The sequence below is a fragment of the Rhipicephalus microplus genome, chromosome 4 (assembly GCF_043290135.1).
Source record: "Rhipicephalus microplus isolate Deutch F79 chromosome 4, USDA_Rmic, whole genome shotgun sequence".
Classification (NCBI taxonomy): domain Eukaryota; kingdom Metazoa; phylum Arthropoda; class Arachnida; order Ixodida; family Ixodidae; genus Rhipicephalus; species Rhipicephalus microplus.
In genome coordinates, this window is record NC_134703.1 from 22028507 (window position 1) to 22045858 (window position 17352).

General features: G+C 41.7%; 1 protein-coding gene across 1 annotated transcript; it reads left to right on the forward strand.

The window, feature by feature from the left end:
- The first annotated feature begins 82 nt into the window (after positions 1-82).
- On the forward strand, positions 83-13988 carry LOC119171712 (major facilitator superfamily domain-containing protein 6). Its single transcript, XM_075892286.1, has 6 exons — positions 83-100; positions 2598-2750; positions 6639-7799; positions 9022-9252; positions 11294-11452; positions 12202-13988. Exons 2-6 carry the CDS (start codon positions 2645-2647, stop codon positions 12297-12299), a joined length of 1755 nt encoding a protein of 584 aa, XP_075748401.1. The 5' UTR covers positions 83-100; positions 2598-2644; the 3' UTR covers positions 12300-13988.
- Positions 13989-17352: the final 3364 nt, after the last annotated feature.

A 17352-nucleotide genomic window follows, 5' to 3' on the forward strand; every position in this document is an offset into this window, starting at 1 on the left:
ATTTTCACCTGCGGAAGAACGTCGTGCGTCGTCCGCTAAATTGTTAATGCGGTAGATCGCCGCTCGGTTCGTTTCACATCTCCGGCTCTCCGATACGCACGTGAGCCTCTTTCGCCTTGCTGCTGATACTTCGCGCTGCCTTGGCGTTATTGCGAGGAAAGTTTCAGAAAACAGCTACTGTCGTTTAACAGCTCAACGGGGCCTAACAAACGGATAAGTTTCCGGTAAGGTCGCCCTCTGGCAGCTCGAACAACTTTCGCTTGCGCTTTTAGCAGCACGTAAAAGTTGTGCTCAAGTGTTATATTGGTGCCGCTTTTCGGCGTACTTATAGTTGTCTTGTACCGCGCGTGCTTACGTCGAAGGGTAACGGTATAAGGAATGCTACACTAGCATTCCTGTAGGTATACTCTTAACAAGCTTATATATGCTTAATCTGCTGTGCACTGCACCATCACCATTTCTTAACTTATTCAGTGCCAATCTCCGACGTTTTCTTGATTCGCTGTATCCGCACTGTCAGCTGCGAGTTAAATATTTACTCAAAATAAGATAAAATCAGCCAACTATAGATGCAGTGCTGTTTTCTAACGAGCGAATTAGAGCCTTCAATTCCGTAAATGGCATCCTATCGAGGGGACTGCGGCTGTTTTTCTTGCTGGGCCACGCATTTCTCGTATGGTGTCTTACGCTGTTTCAAATTGTTAAGTATGTATCCGTAGCAGCGCGGTCAGATGTTTAATCTTGTTGGCTCAATTTTCCCTAGCCACAGTCAGCCTTCAACCTGGTTTGAATTGTGTTCAAGTCAACTAATGTGCGCTAAGGATATACGCCTCTGAAATACTATTTATTCACCAAATTTTTTTATCAAAGACTTAAAAAAAGTCCGTCTCGGAGTGTATATCCTTTTTCCTATTTGTGCTGTGTCAACTCAAAACAGCCTTTTCGCAATCTTTGCACTATATAAGCACTATAGAAAGTATCATGCAAGCCCTAATGCTGTAGGAAGGCATTTTGAACATGGTTTACATTTTAACACTTTATTCTGAAATTTGAGCGTGGGGCCGGCCATCGTCTGAAATATACACTAAGCCTGATATTCCCAAACAAAGGCCATTGTGACATGACTGAAAGGTTGGAATGAATTATGCTACAATGTACGTTATCCCCAGAAGTGCCTGCCACTCTCTCTCTCTCTCCATACACACACACACACGTACATACCACGACCTACTGTACTTATGACCTGCCCAGCGAGCAAAGTGCCAGCACGCCCATTCTAGTATAGATGCCTAGCGCCATGAAACCTGTGGCACTGCAACTTACCCTATGCGCACCAGCTGGTAGCGGCCACAACATGCGACGCCACACTTTTTTTTGTCTTGAGTCGTTCACTAAAAGAAACCTGAAGCAGGTATGTGTACTGATGATGATGATCGTTGGAGTTTTATGTCCCAAAACCATGGCACTACTTGAAGGGACATCGGAGGGTTCTGGAAATTTTCACCATGCGTTGTTCGCATAAATCTGAGAGCTACGGGCTCTCGCCGCTCTTGCTCCTCGTACAGCGAGGAGGCACACTCGGCCAGAAAAAGTAATGAGCCGATAAACAAAGCAATCCGAAGCAATTGAAGAACAAAATGAGCCATAACCTCTCTTGTATCATCAAATGCCGAAATGAAGGAGAACGTTTGTTGTATCATCACACGTGTTAACTCCATCATTAAATCACCCTTTAGAAAAATTTGCACGGCCGTAAGTAAATTCACTGCGGGCAACGTAACAATTAAATCTCGGCCCTTGAGTATAGTTTAGGAGATCTTAGGAACCAGTCACAAAACTGTTAAACGCTCATGAATGCAATCAGTTGTAAGGGAATTTCAGTAATGTAATTTTTGTTTGCAAAGACCCACAAAGTTGTATGCTCCCTTTTGGTGATAATTCCAGGGGAGGGTATCTAGCGATATATATACCTCAAGTTCTGTTTCTGCTAGGTAAGCTAGCTATCTTTAAAAATGAAGACCAGATTCTCGCTCAAAATACTGTGCAAGTTGACTATTTGGCAGCATAAAAATTCAAATGAGTTGGTCTTTTCAACAGACATAAAGGACCTTTTTTGCTCGTTCACACCAGAGGATAATGTGCTACTAATAAATGTTGAATAAGCGATTGTAAGTGCTGTTTCGTTTCCAAACAGTTGCAGAGTGTCTTTCATTGATTTCTCGTGTACCTTCGATCTACATTTGCCATTTGGGACAAAGGTGGTACAGCCAGCATTTTAGGGTACAGCCAGCAAATATTTTGGGGAAGGGGGGGGGGGGGGCTTTAACTACTGGACCACACCTGATGACTGTAGATTGTATAGCACACCAAATAGACGGGACGCAAGAAAGGTACACACACAACAGTCATGCTTTACCAACACGCCCAGTCTTCAACCACACTTCATGCATGTTTGTCCGTGCAATTGTATACGTGCATGTGCGTATACACACGCGAAATTGAGAAATTTTTGTGCAGTTTGAAGCCCTACCCACTCTTCCTGGCCTTGAAAATGTTAACCATGCAGATAACAGTTTTTTTACTTCTTCACCTTGTAGGTGCCACAGTTAATTCAAGGCAGTTTTATAGCACACATCTAGCAGCAATGGGAATCGAATCTGAGGAGCCAAAGTCCACAGTGCCAAGTGAATTCCAGCGTTTGAACGGAGGCCTTCTGCTTGCTAAGGCGAACTTCTTCTTTCTTTATGGAGGTAAGTGTAGCGGCTTATGATAACGCTGTCTTATCTCCAGTTCCTTTGTTGACGTATCTGGATTCCACTCTCAATGTGGAAGGTGAATGCGGCCTCTCATGTGCATAGGTCGGCAAAACATTAGGAGATCACTCGGACTCGCTCATTAAAATTTATTTTGCCCTTTTGACTCACTCAGACTCATAAAAATTATCCTGAGCCGGACTCACTCCGACTCACACTCACAAACATTTGCTTCAACTAAACTCACTCGGACTCATACTCAGCAAAATATTACTCATCCGGACTCACTCAGACTCACGGCTCGATGTGAGTCCGAGTGAGTCGACTCACGAGTTCGTTAGCCTAGAGTTAGCTTCTTCGGCCATAGTGCCAATGGTCAGCACAATATCTCGCGTAATCTGTGCTCTGCTGGGTGCTATTTGATATACTATCTTCGAATACGAGTTCCGAGTGCTTGTAAAACAGTGGGGATATTTTTCTTTAAATAGGTGATCATAAGATATATTTATCCAGAACCTCCCTGGAAGAGTTGTAGAGGGAGGGGGTCAAGGAATTCCGCTACGTAATTGGCGCCTATGATTAATAAATACTGAAACGGGGTATGAACGACGCCGCTTTGGAATACCTGTTAGTAGACATGAGTATAAACATGAATGCAGGTAAGGCTGGTAGTAACGCTGTTGAGTAAATAGGACCTTAGTTCGGCAAAAGAAAGCAGAACTCACTCAGATTCACTCAAGAAATATATATTGTGCTTTGGACTCACTGGGAAACAGAATTGCCAAATTTTCCTGAGCCGAACTCACTCAGATTTACACTCGCAAAAATTCTCTTCAACCGGGCTTGCTCGGACTCAGACTCGTCAATATACTACTCACCCATACTCTTTCAGACTCAGGGCTCAGTCTGAGTGAGTCGACTCATGAGTGGGTTCGCCGACCCTGCACTGTGTGTTTGCAGTGTTCTATTTTTTTTTTCCAATTGCTTGTTTAGTTTTACATGCTCCTTCAGTGCATCAGCAGCCAGGTTGAAAATGCCTCATTCCACTGTGTTTGTGTATATGTATACACATGATTTGAATGGATTTTCCAAAAGGTCTTGGCATTTTCTAATTTTCTATCAAGTTGAAAGGCAGGCAACCCACATGGAAAAGGGAAAAAAAGTTGCTACTAATGCTTCGCCCAAGGCACAGTCAAATATATGTACATTATCTACACGTACACAAACACACAATAACGTCACAAACCATTTTTTCCCTAAGTGTTTCCTGACTTCTTGCTTGCCACAAGAATTCCCTTGAACACTCGGCAATACTGCGTGCAAAGAACTTCGTAGACAAGAGGTGGCAACAAAGAAGGCGGAGCAGTAACTTACGGCTGATTTTTATTTGCTACTCACAACCACCACATCGCAAATTCTGACCATGAACATGCACAGTACATGCACACACGAGTGTATCTGAGCAGACATTATAAAACATGCTCCCAGGAAAAGGCTATTTCCCCATGGCCAAAGACACGGAGGTCTACATTGGAGCTCCCTCAATCATTTCTTGTGCAAGGTAATTGCCGTCCTGGAACAAAAGAGAGTGGTCATTAAACAATGGCTTACACCTACACTCGTGGCACTGACCACCATAAAATGCCGAGCGAAAACAAGGTCCTACGATAAAGGAAAACCCGACAAAAATGGGAGGGTGTGCCCTTGCTCGGTTGCAGATCAAAATTTGTGATGGCAGAGGAAGAGTTGCTAAGAATAAGAAATGCACACCCATGATTCAAATAAATGCATCCTTGAATACACATGCACTTGCCCTTTTTACTTGCCCCGTCGGGCAAATGAAAACAATAAATAAAACAGTGAAAATGGTGGAAAGCGAGGAGTGGAGGGGGCATAATTAAAATTTCCCAATAAGTGAAGGGAGGAGCTTGTCCTAGTAGGGACGCTTACTTGGGATTTTATGATAGCTGTGCTGCCATGATTTTCTTTCTTCACTTTCTTAGCATATTTACATAGGCCATTGTTAATATGGCCTACTACAATATATCAGTATCTTGTTCACCACCTCATTCAGGTGGAAGTTAGCGGTCAGATTCATTTAGAAAAAAGTTTGCGCTCAGTATTTTTGTGTATTTGATTTAGCTCAGACCCTCATGCTGTTGAGTCCCTTAAAGGAACACTAAAAAGCGAAACTGTTTTTCGCATATTAGTAAAGTACAATTTAACGATCCCAAAAACACCTACTACGACATGACTCTTGGTAAGCGAGAAAACTTGCGAAAAGAAAATGCGAATGGAGATGCCACCATGAGATTCATGCACCAAACAGCGTGACGTAGTAAATTTTGAGGGCGTCTACTGGGTTCTACATAGATTCGACTTGAAAAAATTTAAGTTCTGAGCCATCTGTGGATGCCATAGACCTAGCATACAAAGTTTTGGAAAATGTCATAAAGGCAAGGTCGTGGAAAAAAACAAAAACAGATTGAAACTTGTTACGTCACGCCCAGAGATTTTGGTGCAAATTTTAAAAATAAAACTTCAAACTTGATTTCCTTCGCTATAAATGAACTCATGACAGTGAAACTTACAGCATTCGACTTCTAAAAGGGCAGTTTATCCATTTGAACCAAGTCGCTGTTTCTCTTTAGCGTCCTTTAAGTAGCCACCTCTAAATCCTGGCTGCCATAGTTAATACAGCCCACAATGGCAGAATAGGACAGGTGGCCAAAAAGTGCTGCTTCCCCAATGCACCATGCTTGTCACAAAAGTGCTGGAGTTGTTGCCACTTAACCCCGAGATATCGGCAGGAGTTGTATGAGCTGATGTGTCTGCTCCAGCATATTTGAAAGTATATACTAGTAGGCACGCTTCACGAGCATTTAAACTGCATTTTTAAGTCTCTGGCTTTTCAGACATACTTTTGCGGTGCTGTACACCAGAGATGTCCTGAATAATACTGAAGAATTATCGTCACTTACGACGACCTTTTCATGTGAATTCGTGATTACAGTGTGACTTCATACACGTCATTCATACCCTGTTTCTTTGTTTAAGATCTTTATTTTACTGGATTCAGATTATTTCTAAAAACCTTACCTGCACTGATGCTCCATTGCCAGAACAATCAAATTTGAAACAAAAATCTTTTTGATATATTCAAGATCAAGTATATGTGTTTATTCTTCTGCATTGCTGTGTGAACGAGAAATCTGTATGAAATGTATGAATAATCGGGGAAAAGTATTTCTACCCAAAACTATTGTTGACACACACATGCGCATGCATGCACACACACATGCACACCCTCTCTCTAATCAACGAGTGACCATGTGTAACAGTGAATTTTTATGGCAGCCAGAAGATCATATCCAGATTAACAGGGCTGATTAGAAAATTTAGGCTCCATAAAGCCCGGTACACTTACATTAGTGGGTGAACCTGGCAGACCGCCACTGCAAGCTATCAAGAACTTGTACAATATTTTAAAGCCAAAAAAATAGTTACTGTAACTGGTCTTTACAGCTCAGCAAAAGCAATCATTGAAAGTCTTTCGACCCATAAATCTGTTGCAGACCTAGTGTCAGCCGCAAGCAACTCAAGCAGCTCGGTGACATGCTCTCAGCACTCTTTCGGCCACCTCTTCTATTTTACAGCTGTTATGCATCCCTTATACATTTAGCACGGCGGATATTCTGCATCTTTTCAGCCACCTATATGAACAAAAAGCTAGCAGATATTAAACCACCTGAGCAGTTATCATTGCTAAAGGTGTGACATGAAAATTTCTACTCGCACATGATAAAGCATTTGCACAGAACCTTATCTGGTATTTTCAGAATGCTAAAGCCTCATGTTTATTTTTGTTTTTTCTTTGTTTTGCAGCATCTGCTATAATTCTCCCTGCCCTCTCTGTGTATGGTAACGAACTGGGGCTCAATGCTGCCTCTGTGGGTGTGGTTTTGACTGTGGTGCCCTTTGTTGTGTTCCTCGTTCGACCACTCATAGCAGGCGTCTCCGACAGACTGCAGAAGATTATGCCGGTGCTTGTATGCGTCATAGTGTTCGAAGCCATTTCTCTTTTGTTCATCAGTTCAGTACCTCCATTAAAAACAACCGGCGAGCAGGACGCTGGACTGAGTTTACAGCTAAACTTAACTGCCTCAAATGCGACGGGCTCACTGGTGGGAATAGACAATAAATTTTGCGTGGCTGAGCATCTCAAGAACTCGAGTGTTCACTGTTTCCTCGAATGCCCTTGCCAGAGGGGCATCCACGCTGATGGTGATAATGTGAGTGATTCGTGTAGGCTCCAACACAGTGTAGGTTTACAACCTGTGTCTGCAGAACTGCCTAGTGAGTTTTACCTTCTCGACAACGAAAGTGAGCCACTGCCGAGTGCGAGCTTCAACCTTGATGAAGCGATAGTGACGTGCACTGCAAACTGTTCCGTGGATCTCTTGCCATGCCTGGAGAAATCTGCTGACACTGCGGCTGCCTCGGAGGACATGCACTCGCTGCAATTCTGGCTTTTCCTCCTGCTCACGTGTCTCATACGCATTGCCATTTCGAGCACCTTCTCACTGTCCGATACTGCCTGCTTTCAGCAGCTCGGCGATAAGCCACAAGACTATGGCCTCCAACGGCTTTGGGGCACTGTTGGCTGGGGCATCACTGCACCCTTGAGTGGATTGCTGATCGACTATGTCAACGCTCAGCTTGGCTACAAAAGCTTTGTGCCCGGCTTCTACATGGCGGTGGGGTTGATGGCAATACAGTGTGTGATCGGCTGCAGTTGGCGGCTAGGGCCTTCCACACACAACAAAAGCATCCTCCGGAATGTTGGCGGCTTGCTAAGGAAGCCCAGGCACCTGTGTTTCCTCCTGGACATCTTTGTGGTGGGCAGCTGCAGCAGCATTCACTGGTACTACATCTACTGGTACCTCCAGGACTTGCAAGCCAGCAAGCTGCTCATGGGGCTCACCCTGGCGACACAGAGCTTCTTGGGGGACTTGCCTTTCATGTTCCTCTCAGGTTGGCTAATAAGTAAGTGAGCTTTGCCAAACCTTGCATTCATGGAGAGTGAACATTAATTATAATTACAGAAAGACACAAGTGTTTGCTGTCACCAGAGTGTCCTTGTTTTGTGTTGCAGGAATGTCGAAATAGTCCTGAGCTGCTAGTCACTATGCATGTGCTAGCATGTGCCTGCGTGTTCCTTTTTTTCCTCAGTGTTCATGCTCGGGTTGTGACCGTCAATTTACAGAGGATTGATGAACACTGGGTTCTCTCATATTCTTATACTTGGAAATGTTAAACACCCAAACAACAGCGTGTAGCTAGTCATCACTCCATATATGACATTTCATTGGTACACTTTTCAGAGCACCACTTTAACACTGCAGGAAGCAGGTATAAATTGAGCCTGTTTTAAAAAATAGTAAATGGTTTTCACAGTTGTATTTGAGTATAACTGCACTTTCATATGAGGTCTTGCTGCGCAGAGGAAAAATATAGATAGGGGAGAACAGTGTGCAGACTGTGCAGCAGCCATCTCTGATGTAGCATTACAAAAGCTAAAGGCTAAACAACCTTCATGTTATTCTCAAACAGTCCAGTTTTGTTGCAGAAAAAGAAAGCTGCTTGCATTTTAGTGGGCTGTTGTCGACAGGACTGCACTATTGACAATTATGGAAACAATTATGTAAAATCTGCAGTAACTTGTGGTGATGCAGAAGTGCAGTAAAGTGAGCAGAGAGGGAGCCTAACAACAACTTTTGTTGTTAGGCACGGAGTTCGCACTGGAGAGCTTAGATAATGTGGGGAGCGGCATTTGCTTAAGTCTAGCATAATCATGAACTCCGTGAGTTTATGACAGCTTACCAGACATGGAAGCTTCATGCGTTTCTTAATCTGAAGTAAATTTCGGAGTTTTGTATGCCAAAACCCCACTATGTCAAAGTGGAAAACCTTGTATTGACTCAAACCACCTGGTGGTTTAACATGCACCTCGATATTATTACACATGCGTTTGCACTTTTTCCCACCAAAATGCAGCTGACATGAACAGGAAACGAACCCACATTCTCAAGGTGCACATTAAAGAACCCCAGGTGGTCAAAATTGGTCTAGATTCCTCTACTGTGGCAGGCCTTGGAATCGTATCATGGTTTTGGCATGAAAATTCTGAACATGCCCGCATGCCAAGTAGTGCAATACCATGGCTAACATCTCCTGAATAATGAGGCATCATGTGCATCTGTTTCAGGCAAGTTGCAACACATCAATGTGGTGCGTCTGGCTTTCCTGGGGTTCTTCGTGAAGTTCCTGGGCTATTCATTCATGCACAACCCCTGGTGGGCCATTGCCATCGAGCTACTGCAGGGACCAACGTACGGCTCATTCTATGTGGCCATGACCTCCTATGCTCGCAGCATCTCTGTTCCTGGCACTGAGGCCACTTTTCTCAGCATTATACAAGGGGTCTTCGACTGCTTGGGTGAGGCCCGTAATACACTTCTACCAAATCTTGTAGATAGACCCTGCCTCTAATTGCTGAGCCAGTGGTGGCAAACTTGTATACTTGGTGGCAAACTTGTGTAAACACACATAAGAATATGTGTTTAAAAAGCTGTGTTTCATTATTTCTTGTCACATGACACATTATTTTGCTAAGAACAAGACAAACTTACCTGAAACTGGGGGTGACGGCATATTATTTACTTCATTGTATGTTTTAACAGTGTCAGATGACTGACTGTTATGTGGTCAAAGCAACTTTGTCCAAATTGCAACTGTATCCAAGCTCAGCTGTCACTTCCTCCATTTTGCAATGCAGTTTGCTAAGCTAACAGCAAAATAGCCAGTAAATTGTAAAGAATTAGGTGCACTAAATTAGCTGTAGGTTTCAGTTTAGGAACATAAGGAAGATTTATAAATTATAAGCATACAACATTTTTAGGAGGCCAGAGACCTTCATGCTTACTTTCATGGTGAGATCGTGTACAACAGCTAAGCTCTAGCACCCACATTTCACATAATGTGTTTAAACGATGGCCCCTTTTAGCTATTGATTGGTCAAATTGAATTGCCCGGAAGTGCACATGAATATTAGAAAAAAATATGGCATGAAAACGTTCATTGAGCATGAGCTAGAATCGAAAATTTCATTCTGTAGCAGTTTGTTTGTGCTGCTTGCCATAAATCCATACAACACTCGTAACAGTGCACAGTGGGAATTCAAATGCAAGGCTGTATGCCCGGTTTAACGAAACATTTTTCAATGCCTTGGGTCATGTGGTGTGAAATATTCTGGCACTGACATTACCGTAGTTGAAATAATGCTTTTTACAGAAGTGTATAAAATGTCTTGTTTCATGAGCTTATGGTGCTTGTTTATTGATACTTCTATATGGGTTTGTGTTTCTGTGTGTTTTGTTGGTTGCAGACACAAAAAAAAAAATTAGCGCAGCATGTTAACTTTTATTGATCCAGTATAAGTGGAGCATATTGGTAAGATTTTGTGCATAAGATCATTAAAGAGCCAGTATCACCACAAGTGCAGAGCAACCAATGCAAATTTGTATATCATTTGAATAAGTAGGAATGATATATTAAGTGAAGCTAAGCAGCTCACGGCCACTACTGCGAAAAAAGCGACCTTTGTGCTGTCTATGGCCTCAATGCAAACTTTGCAATGAGAGCACAACATTAACAAAATTATGAGCTGTCTGCTGATCCACCCAAAATGTTGAGCATAACCATGGGCGACCAAGCCCAGTAAGTCAATGTACATGTTGCACCTTTTGTGCAATGGAGACGGCAGGCCTATTTCATCTCTGCTTGAGTGAGGTTCGTCAGCAGCACTTATGCACTTTCACTAAAACATGGAACATATTATGCATTGGGTGATATCATCACTTTGGAATGCAAACAAAAAAACTGTGCTGGCGACACCAAAAAGGCTCCTGGGGTCTCCCTATAATTACTGTCGCACTAATGCGTTCATGAACAGCATATCTGACAAGGAGTTTCGCAAGAAACAGCTTTTTCTTTTCTGGTGCTATAGATGCTTGATGCGGACATTTATGAAGTCCTGGCCTGTAAATCATCATAGTGGGTGATTAAAACAAAGTGGGCTCTTTGGCAAATCGGCAGAACTGTTTTACAATACTAGCTAAACTGGCATAATGTATTGATTTGCTTCACTCTATTCTGTCAAGTCTGTTGTGAGATCAGCTAATATTTGTGATAGCAAAGACAGAGTGTAACACAGACCACTCATAACATGCAGAAAAGAAAATAGGTGAAATCGGATCGTTATGTTGCAAGCCATTGAGTGTGCAAAGGAAAAATTGTTCAGTTTAGGTAATAGGCAGGTTAATCTACTTGGAACACACTTTACATCAAACACTTGCTATGGGAATGTTGGCAACACAGTTTTGCACATCACATGAAGTTTTGTTAACTGTGCTGTGCTCATTAGTATGCCAGTCTCATTTTATCAAGACATTTTATATCTTTGTTGCCATTATTTTTAGGTATAGCAGCTGGATCTTGCCTGGGTGGCCTGGGCTTAAGCTATTTCGGTGCCAGAAAGACCTACTTTATTGCAAGTTTTGTGCCTCTGGTGTGGCTTGTGCTGACAATCCTGATTAGTCAGCTTATCACACACTGTAGCAGCGGTGAGCAGGACAAGGGTGAGATTTTTTTTTCCCGTCTTGAATTCCTTATAGTAGGAGTCAGCTTGCAGCCTTTTGTTTGACATGTTTGAGCAATTATATAAGTGGTATGTACCAGCCAATGCTTGTCCATTTGAGCAATGCCATCATCCTTCTCATTCAGCGACCCCACTCTCAAGAAATCACATTCATTTGGTGTACTTAACTGCAGCATGTTCCAAGAAAATTAAAAAAGACGCTAAAGTGATGCAGTGTATTGATTTATATTGATAGCTTATTCTTTGAAAACACTGCTGTCATTAATTTAACCATCATAGGTTCTTTAGTACAAGATGAAATAAAGGTCAAAATTCTAATTTTAAGTTTCACATTGAAATTCTCTGCACATGAATGCCAGTCGGACATCACGGATTTCAAAGTGTTTTGTTTGTGTTTGGGCTATGCTTGCCAAAACAAACTTCCTGAAACTTGGTACACTAGGTCTCTGCTCTCTTCAGAAGATGATGTACTTTATTTTTACTGTGAAATATATAGGCCCTAGTAGATATGATCAATGTCGATGATGTCACAGCGAGTTCGTGCAGAATCTTCAAGGTGCCTTTGCCACCAGCATTTATTTTTTCCTGCTTACTTGCTAAGCAGCATTTTTATGGCAATGGTTATGCTTTTAGTATTGTGAAGGGCAAGCTATTATTGCATAAAGAATTGCTTTATTCTTTAGCATCCCTTTTGCAGTTAATCTTTTTCTCTTGCTCTCTCTCTTTCAGTGGTTGTTGAAGAGCCCATGGAATCTGTCCAGCCTTTCATGTCTGCCAAGAGCAACCGAAGAGACCATTCTGATCAACAGCCTGTGGAACAGCTTTGAATGTGGCTGCAACGCAGCAGCTCAGAAGGGCAATCAGCTCGATCTCACCCAATGTGCTGGCACCACAAGATTGTCACACCATTCTACATTGCGAACTTACCGTGTAAAGCCTGGCTAAGCCTTTCACCACCAGCTTACAGTTTGATTAGTTGTTAGTACATGTATTGTCAAACTAGCAAGCCAGTAGCACTATGCGAATGTGAGAACAGCGTGTTGCTGAGTCAACCGAATGCTAAAGTGTTCTTTGGTGGTCTTGACCGATGCTTTTGTACCCTAAAGTACATTTATTTTTTCTGTACAAATCTGTTGTGCAGAGAATTGATATGTTTCATTTTCCTGGGGATAAAATAGTTGCTGCTAAGCAGGCAGCCTAGAAAGCTGTGCTGTCTGCAGAAGCAAAGCGCATTTAAAATGTCACAAAATGTGTTTCTGTGAGGAATTCTGCGAACTGCCATAGCAAATGGAAATATATGTGGTTTATCAGGCATACATAGAACAAATGTCACGTTTCATTTCCTCAAAGGCTGATGTGTGCAGTGAGAGCGAGTGAAAGACATCCTTGCTCAGTAAATGCATTTCCTTAAAATGCTGCATAATGCTGACGAGTAACATGGCCCTACACGACAACATTAACAATGACGCAAAAGTTTTGGTTCACTATTAGTTGTCTTGCAAAGTAATGACAAGAAGACTTCATTTGCAAGGACATGAAACTTCAATGGGTATATATAAAGTGAGAACATGTGATGAGTTGAATTGTGAAATGGTCAAAAATATGAATACTGTTTCACTTGTGACACAAATTACAAATTAAAGGTGTGTAAAAGTTTTGCTTCCGTTACGGGTCTATGTCATTTTTTTTTTATGCATTTCCTATGTACAGTGAAAGCTTAATGTAACAAAGTTTCATGGGACACAAAAATATCTCTGTTATATCCATTGTGCATTGTTAACCATGCTAATAGTCTGCATGACTGTTACCCTAGTTTTGTATGTACATGTGTGCGTGAGCTTTGGTGTAAAAAGAGCCAAGGACATATTTACTACATGCACAGTTCATTCATATCGTACGTTGAACCATTTCTACGGTAGACGCCCCTTCGAAAATTGCCCCATATACAATCATGGACAGTATGAAAGGGAACACTGTAATTATTCTCAAGTGGCCATAATGCCTTAGTGCAGTTTTCCAATGCAAAAGTTTCCAATGCAAAGGCTTATACACAAATTCTGTTTCCTTTCACATTGCTCATGGCCGTGCATGCACAAACACACACACACATACAAAGCTTGTGTTCCACTCAAGTAGTTATACAAAATCTTGCATTGAGTTTCACTTCTACTGTATGTATTGACCATTGAACATTGCTTAGTGTCTTGAGTTAACAGACAAACACTGGCATGAAATACGAGAGCTAGGCCCGTGCTGAAAACGGTTGCAAAGAAATATTTGTCTTTGAAGATGGATGTGATGCAGTTGCTGGTACATATCTGAACAGGATGCTATAAGCATCTCCTTTGCTTCTATGACATAGACATATATATCATCAAGAACCTACCAGTATAGTTTATGTGAATTTGTGAAAAGACTTCAAACAGCACTTCGTGCAGCCATGTGAGAAACACTGCAACACTTTTGCATTTATAGTTGCATTTCTTTAAATAAACTGTATCAGTGAGGCCAAGGCAGTAATTTTTTATTGTATTTTACTTACCTTTGTAGCTTTTGGTGGGAATTTCATTGGTGTGCTGTACCAATAGAGTTTCTCACAAAATTGCCCAGAGGAAAATCTGGCGCTAGTGAGCTGCTGGATGCAAGGGAATGCCGGGATACTTGAGCCTCAAACTTGACTCCGATTTAGAGGACGCGTCTGGCTTCACGTTAAAATGGTCGATTTTTTACTAAAAGAACACGTAGTAAGCTATATATTTCTTGTCATTGCACAGAAATATGTTTTATTTAATACTGGAACCTTCTGTGCCGATGTACAATTTTATAAAACGCAAGAACTAACCAACGGCAGCTAAACTTGGCAGGCAGACGACAAAGTGAGCATTTCTTCTGCCACTTTTTGTCGTCTGTTCCTTTCTTTCGCTGTTTGGTTGTGCTGTCCAGGCGAGTGGACTTTTATTTTAGAATATAACAGGCGTGGATGTGATCCGTTTATAAACATTTTGTTTTAGAAAAGCTTTATTTTTAGAAGCTTCGCTGAACACCAGCCAACACAAGCCTCGGAGACACTTAAACAGACATTCCCAGTACTCCAACGAGCCCCTTAAGAAATTCACATAGACGGTGGCGCCACACTTTCTTCTATTTATGTTTGTGAGAAACTCTACTGCTGTACCATACCGTATAATACCAAGCTAGCGCTCCTACCTGAGCAAGGTGTCCCTCCCCTTTTCAGGAGATTATAAATGCGTGCCAATGACTGAGGAAGTGCCTCTTTCTGCCCTGCCAACATTTTCACTCTTTCATTACACGTTTTAATTCACTTAATGAGGGTGAATAAGGGCAGTGAATGCATGCTTATTCTATAGTGCACTTCATTTAAAGCACATGCGGCTCTCTCGCTGCCTTCTTGAATTTTGATCTGTGACCAAGCAAGGCCCCCCCCCCCCCCCCCATTCAAATTTTGTTAGATTATCTTTCACTGTAAAGGGGGAGGCACTTGCTTGGGATATAACTGTAAGTCTGCTGTCAGACTTTACAGCACTGGAAGAGTGCTCCCAATGAGCACTCCACTCATAGAACAGTGTAATCTGTGTTGTTTTCCCAGCGATACAACAGCGCATACAGGTTCAAAAACAGTACCAAAGTTTGACGTCATGGCGAATTCATTCATTCATATTATTTTTTTTTGTCGACTGCACACAGGAGACAGAGAATTGGAGAAAGCAAAAGGCACAGAGGCTGACTTCAGGTAGTATGCTCAATTAAAAAAATGTGAAATAAAAAGAATGATGAAAGATTATGAGGACAGGGAGAACGTTGGCACATATGCATGGTTGCAGCTATTGCGAACTCGGCCTTAAGAATGATTATATAGTGCATGTGCATGCTGTTTAGATGCAGTCATTTCTTCTACTTCTACGTTCAGTCACAAGTCAAATAAGAGCACTTATTTATCATTTTATGAGCTCGTCTTATTGAAAACATAGCAATAATCCATTGCTAGATAACTATAACGTTAGATATACCAAAACAAGATTTTTTATGACATGGCACTAAATTGTAGTTCCTTGCACTACAATTCTGACATGGAGGAAAACGATGAAAAAAGAATGATCCATATAATGTTTTCACCCAATCCTCGTGATGTGGCCAATGCACAGAAGAATGCTTGTTTGTCTTTAACATTACTTTAGCCTGTCAAAGTCCATAACCAGAAGTGCTGAAAAAAAGTGGTGTAGTTGGACCGAATAAGCCATTCTGCACAAGCAGTGTGAGCAGAGTTACCGTAGTTACTTATAAGTATGCCATATGTACTTCAGGGGCATCGTTAAAAGCACTGCTCTTGGATTAACATGACTGAGTTCATTTCTTAACTAGCTGAACAGTTAATTTACTCACTTGAATGTAATGAAGTTAGATGAAAAGCGAACAAGGCCGAGAGCATGTGTATTGTCTAATAGTACAACAAAACATGAACTCTCCATAAAGGCATAGATGGACTGCAATGCCTCGTTTGCATCAAAGAGCAGTGTCTAGCTGAATATTATTCAGGAGGAGACAAACTCGAGAGCTTCCCACATCGACTTCAGAGTTCTGAAATCTATGCATGGTCCAACACACTTACTTGACAAAAGTTAGCTTGATGGCAATCACAAAGATAGCCACTTATATGTGTGAAGCATGTGGTGTGAAGTGATGCATCCATCCAACTGCACGGAAGCCTGAAAGGTAAAATTCCAATGTGTAGTGAGCTCAAATATACAGGGTATTTCAAGAATTGTGTCCAATGTTATTTAAAAATTACAGAAAGGAGGCATCCTCGTGCTACCTGTGGGGTGCCTTTTACTGTGGAAGAAGGCATCTTCAGGTTCACACAAACATGAATGACATCATTAATTATATATAAATTAAAATAACTTTTAAACCAGTATAAATATCCGGTCGAGTTTAATTGGCGAATATAAGTTCTGCATACGAATAGCCCACAGCCCCTTTAAAAAATTTTTAAAAAGTGGCCACTAATAATCACTACCTAACAATCTGGCTAATTTAGCTGGCCAAACCAACGCACCGAAAAGCGCATCTACCATTCACTTCAAAAACGCTCTAAATGACGGCACTGTTTCTCTTGCATCGAGGGAGGGGGATAAGCGAGCATCGATAAGCGGCCAAAAGCAAAATGTTCAGATTGACGCTTGATAATGGCAAAGAAAACAGTGTCGTCATTGAGGGCATTTTCAAAGGGGATGGTAGAAGCATTGTTTGATGCATCAGTTTTGGTTTTTACCTGCTAAATTAGCCAGATTTCATCGCTTGGTGGTGATTACCAGTGGCTGTTTCTCAAAAGTTTCAAAGTGGCTGTGGGCTATTCGTAGAACTGTTAAGCAGTACAAACTTCAGGGACAAGAGAAGGCGATACACAAGTGCGAAACTTCTAACTAAAATTTACTGAAGAAACACATGAAAAATGTATAGGTGACCAAATGCTTGCACAGCTTCACAATCACAAAACCACGACACCCCAAAGTGGTAAATTTTCATTGGAAGTTTCGCACTTGTGTATTGCCTTCTCTTGTCTCTCGTCCCTGAAGTTTGAGCTACTTAACAGTTCATTGAAGTACCAACTAGCCCAAACAAGCACCTTGCTATTCGTAGAAATTGAATTCAACCATTCTACTCGACAGGCGATTTCCAGTGGTTAAAAAATTATTCTAACTTCTATAATTACTGCTGTAACTGTTGCTTGTGTGCATCTGAAGATGCCTAGCTTCTCCCACAGTGAAGGGAACACCACAGGTAGCACAAAGATGCCTTCATTTTGCAACTTTTAAATAATATTGGACACATTTCCTGGGAATGTTGGCTGAATTGAAGACT

What these genes read in the sequence shown, in the direction of transcription:
- LOC119171712 (XM_075892286.1), top strand. Translation starts at nt 2,645, where the DNA reads ATGGGAATCGAATCTGAGGAGCCAAAGTCCACAGTGCCAAGTGAATTC. An exon ending in AGGGGTCTTCGACTGCTTGG is followed by an intron (nt 9,253 to 11,293) that starts GTGAGGCCCGTA and finishes CATTATTTTTAG; the next exon opens with GTATAGCAGCTGGATCTTGC. An exon ending in CAGCGGTGAGCAGGACAAGG is followed by an intron (nt 11,453 to 12,201) that starts GTGAGATTTTTT and finishes TCTCTCTTTCAG; the next exon opens with TGGTTGTTGAAGAGCCCATG.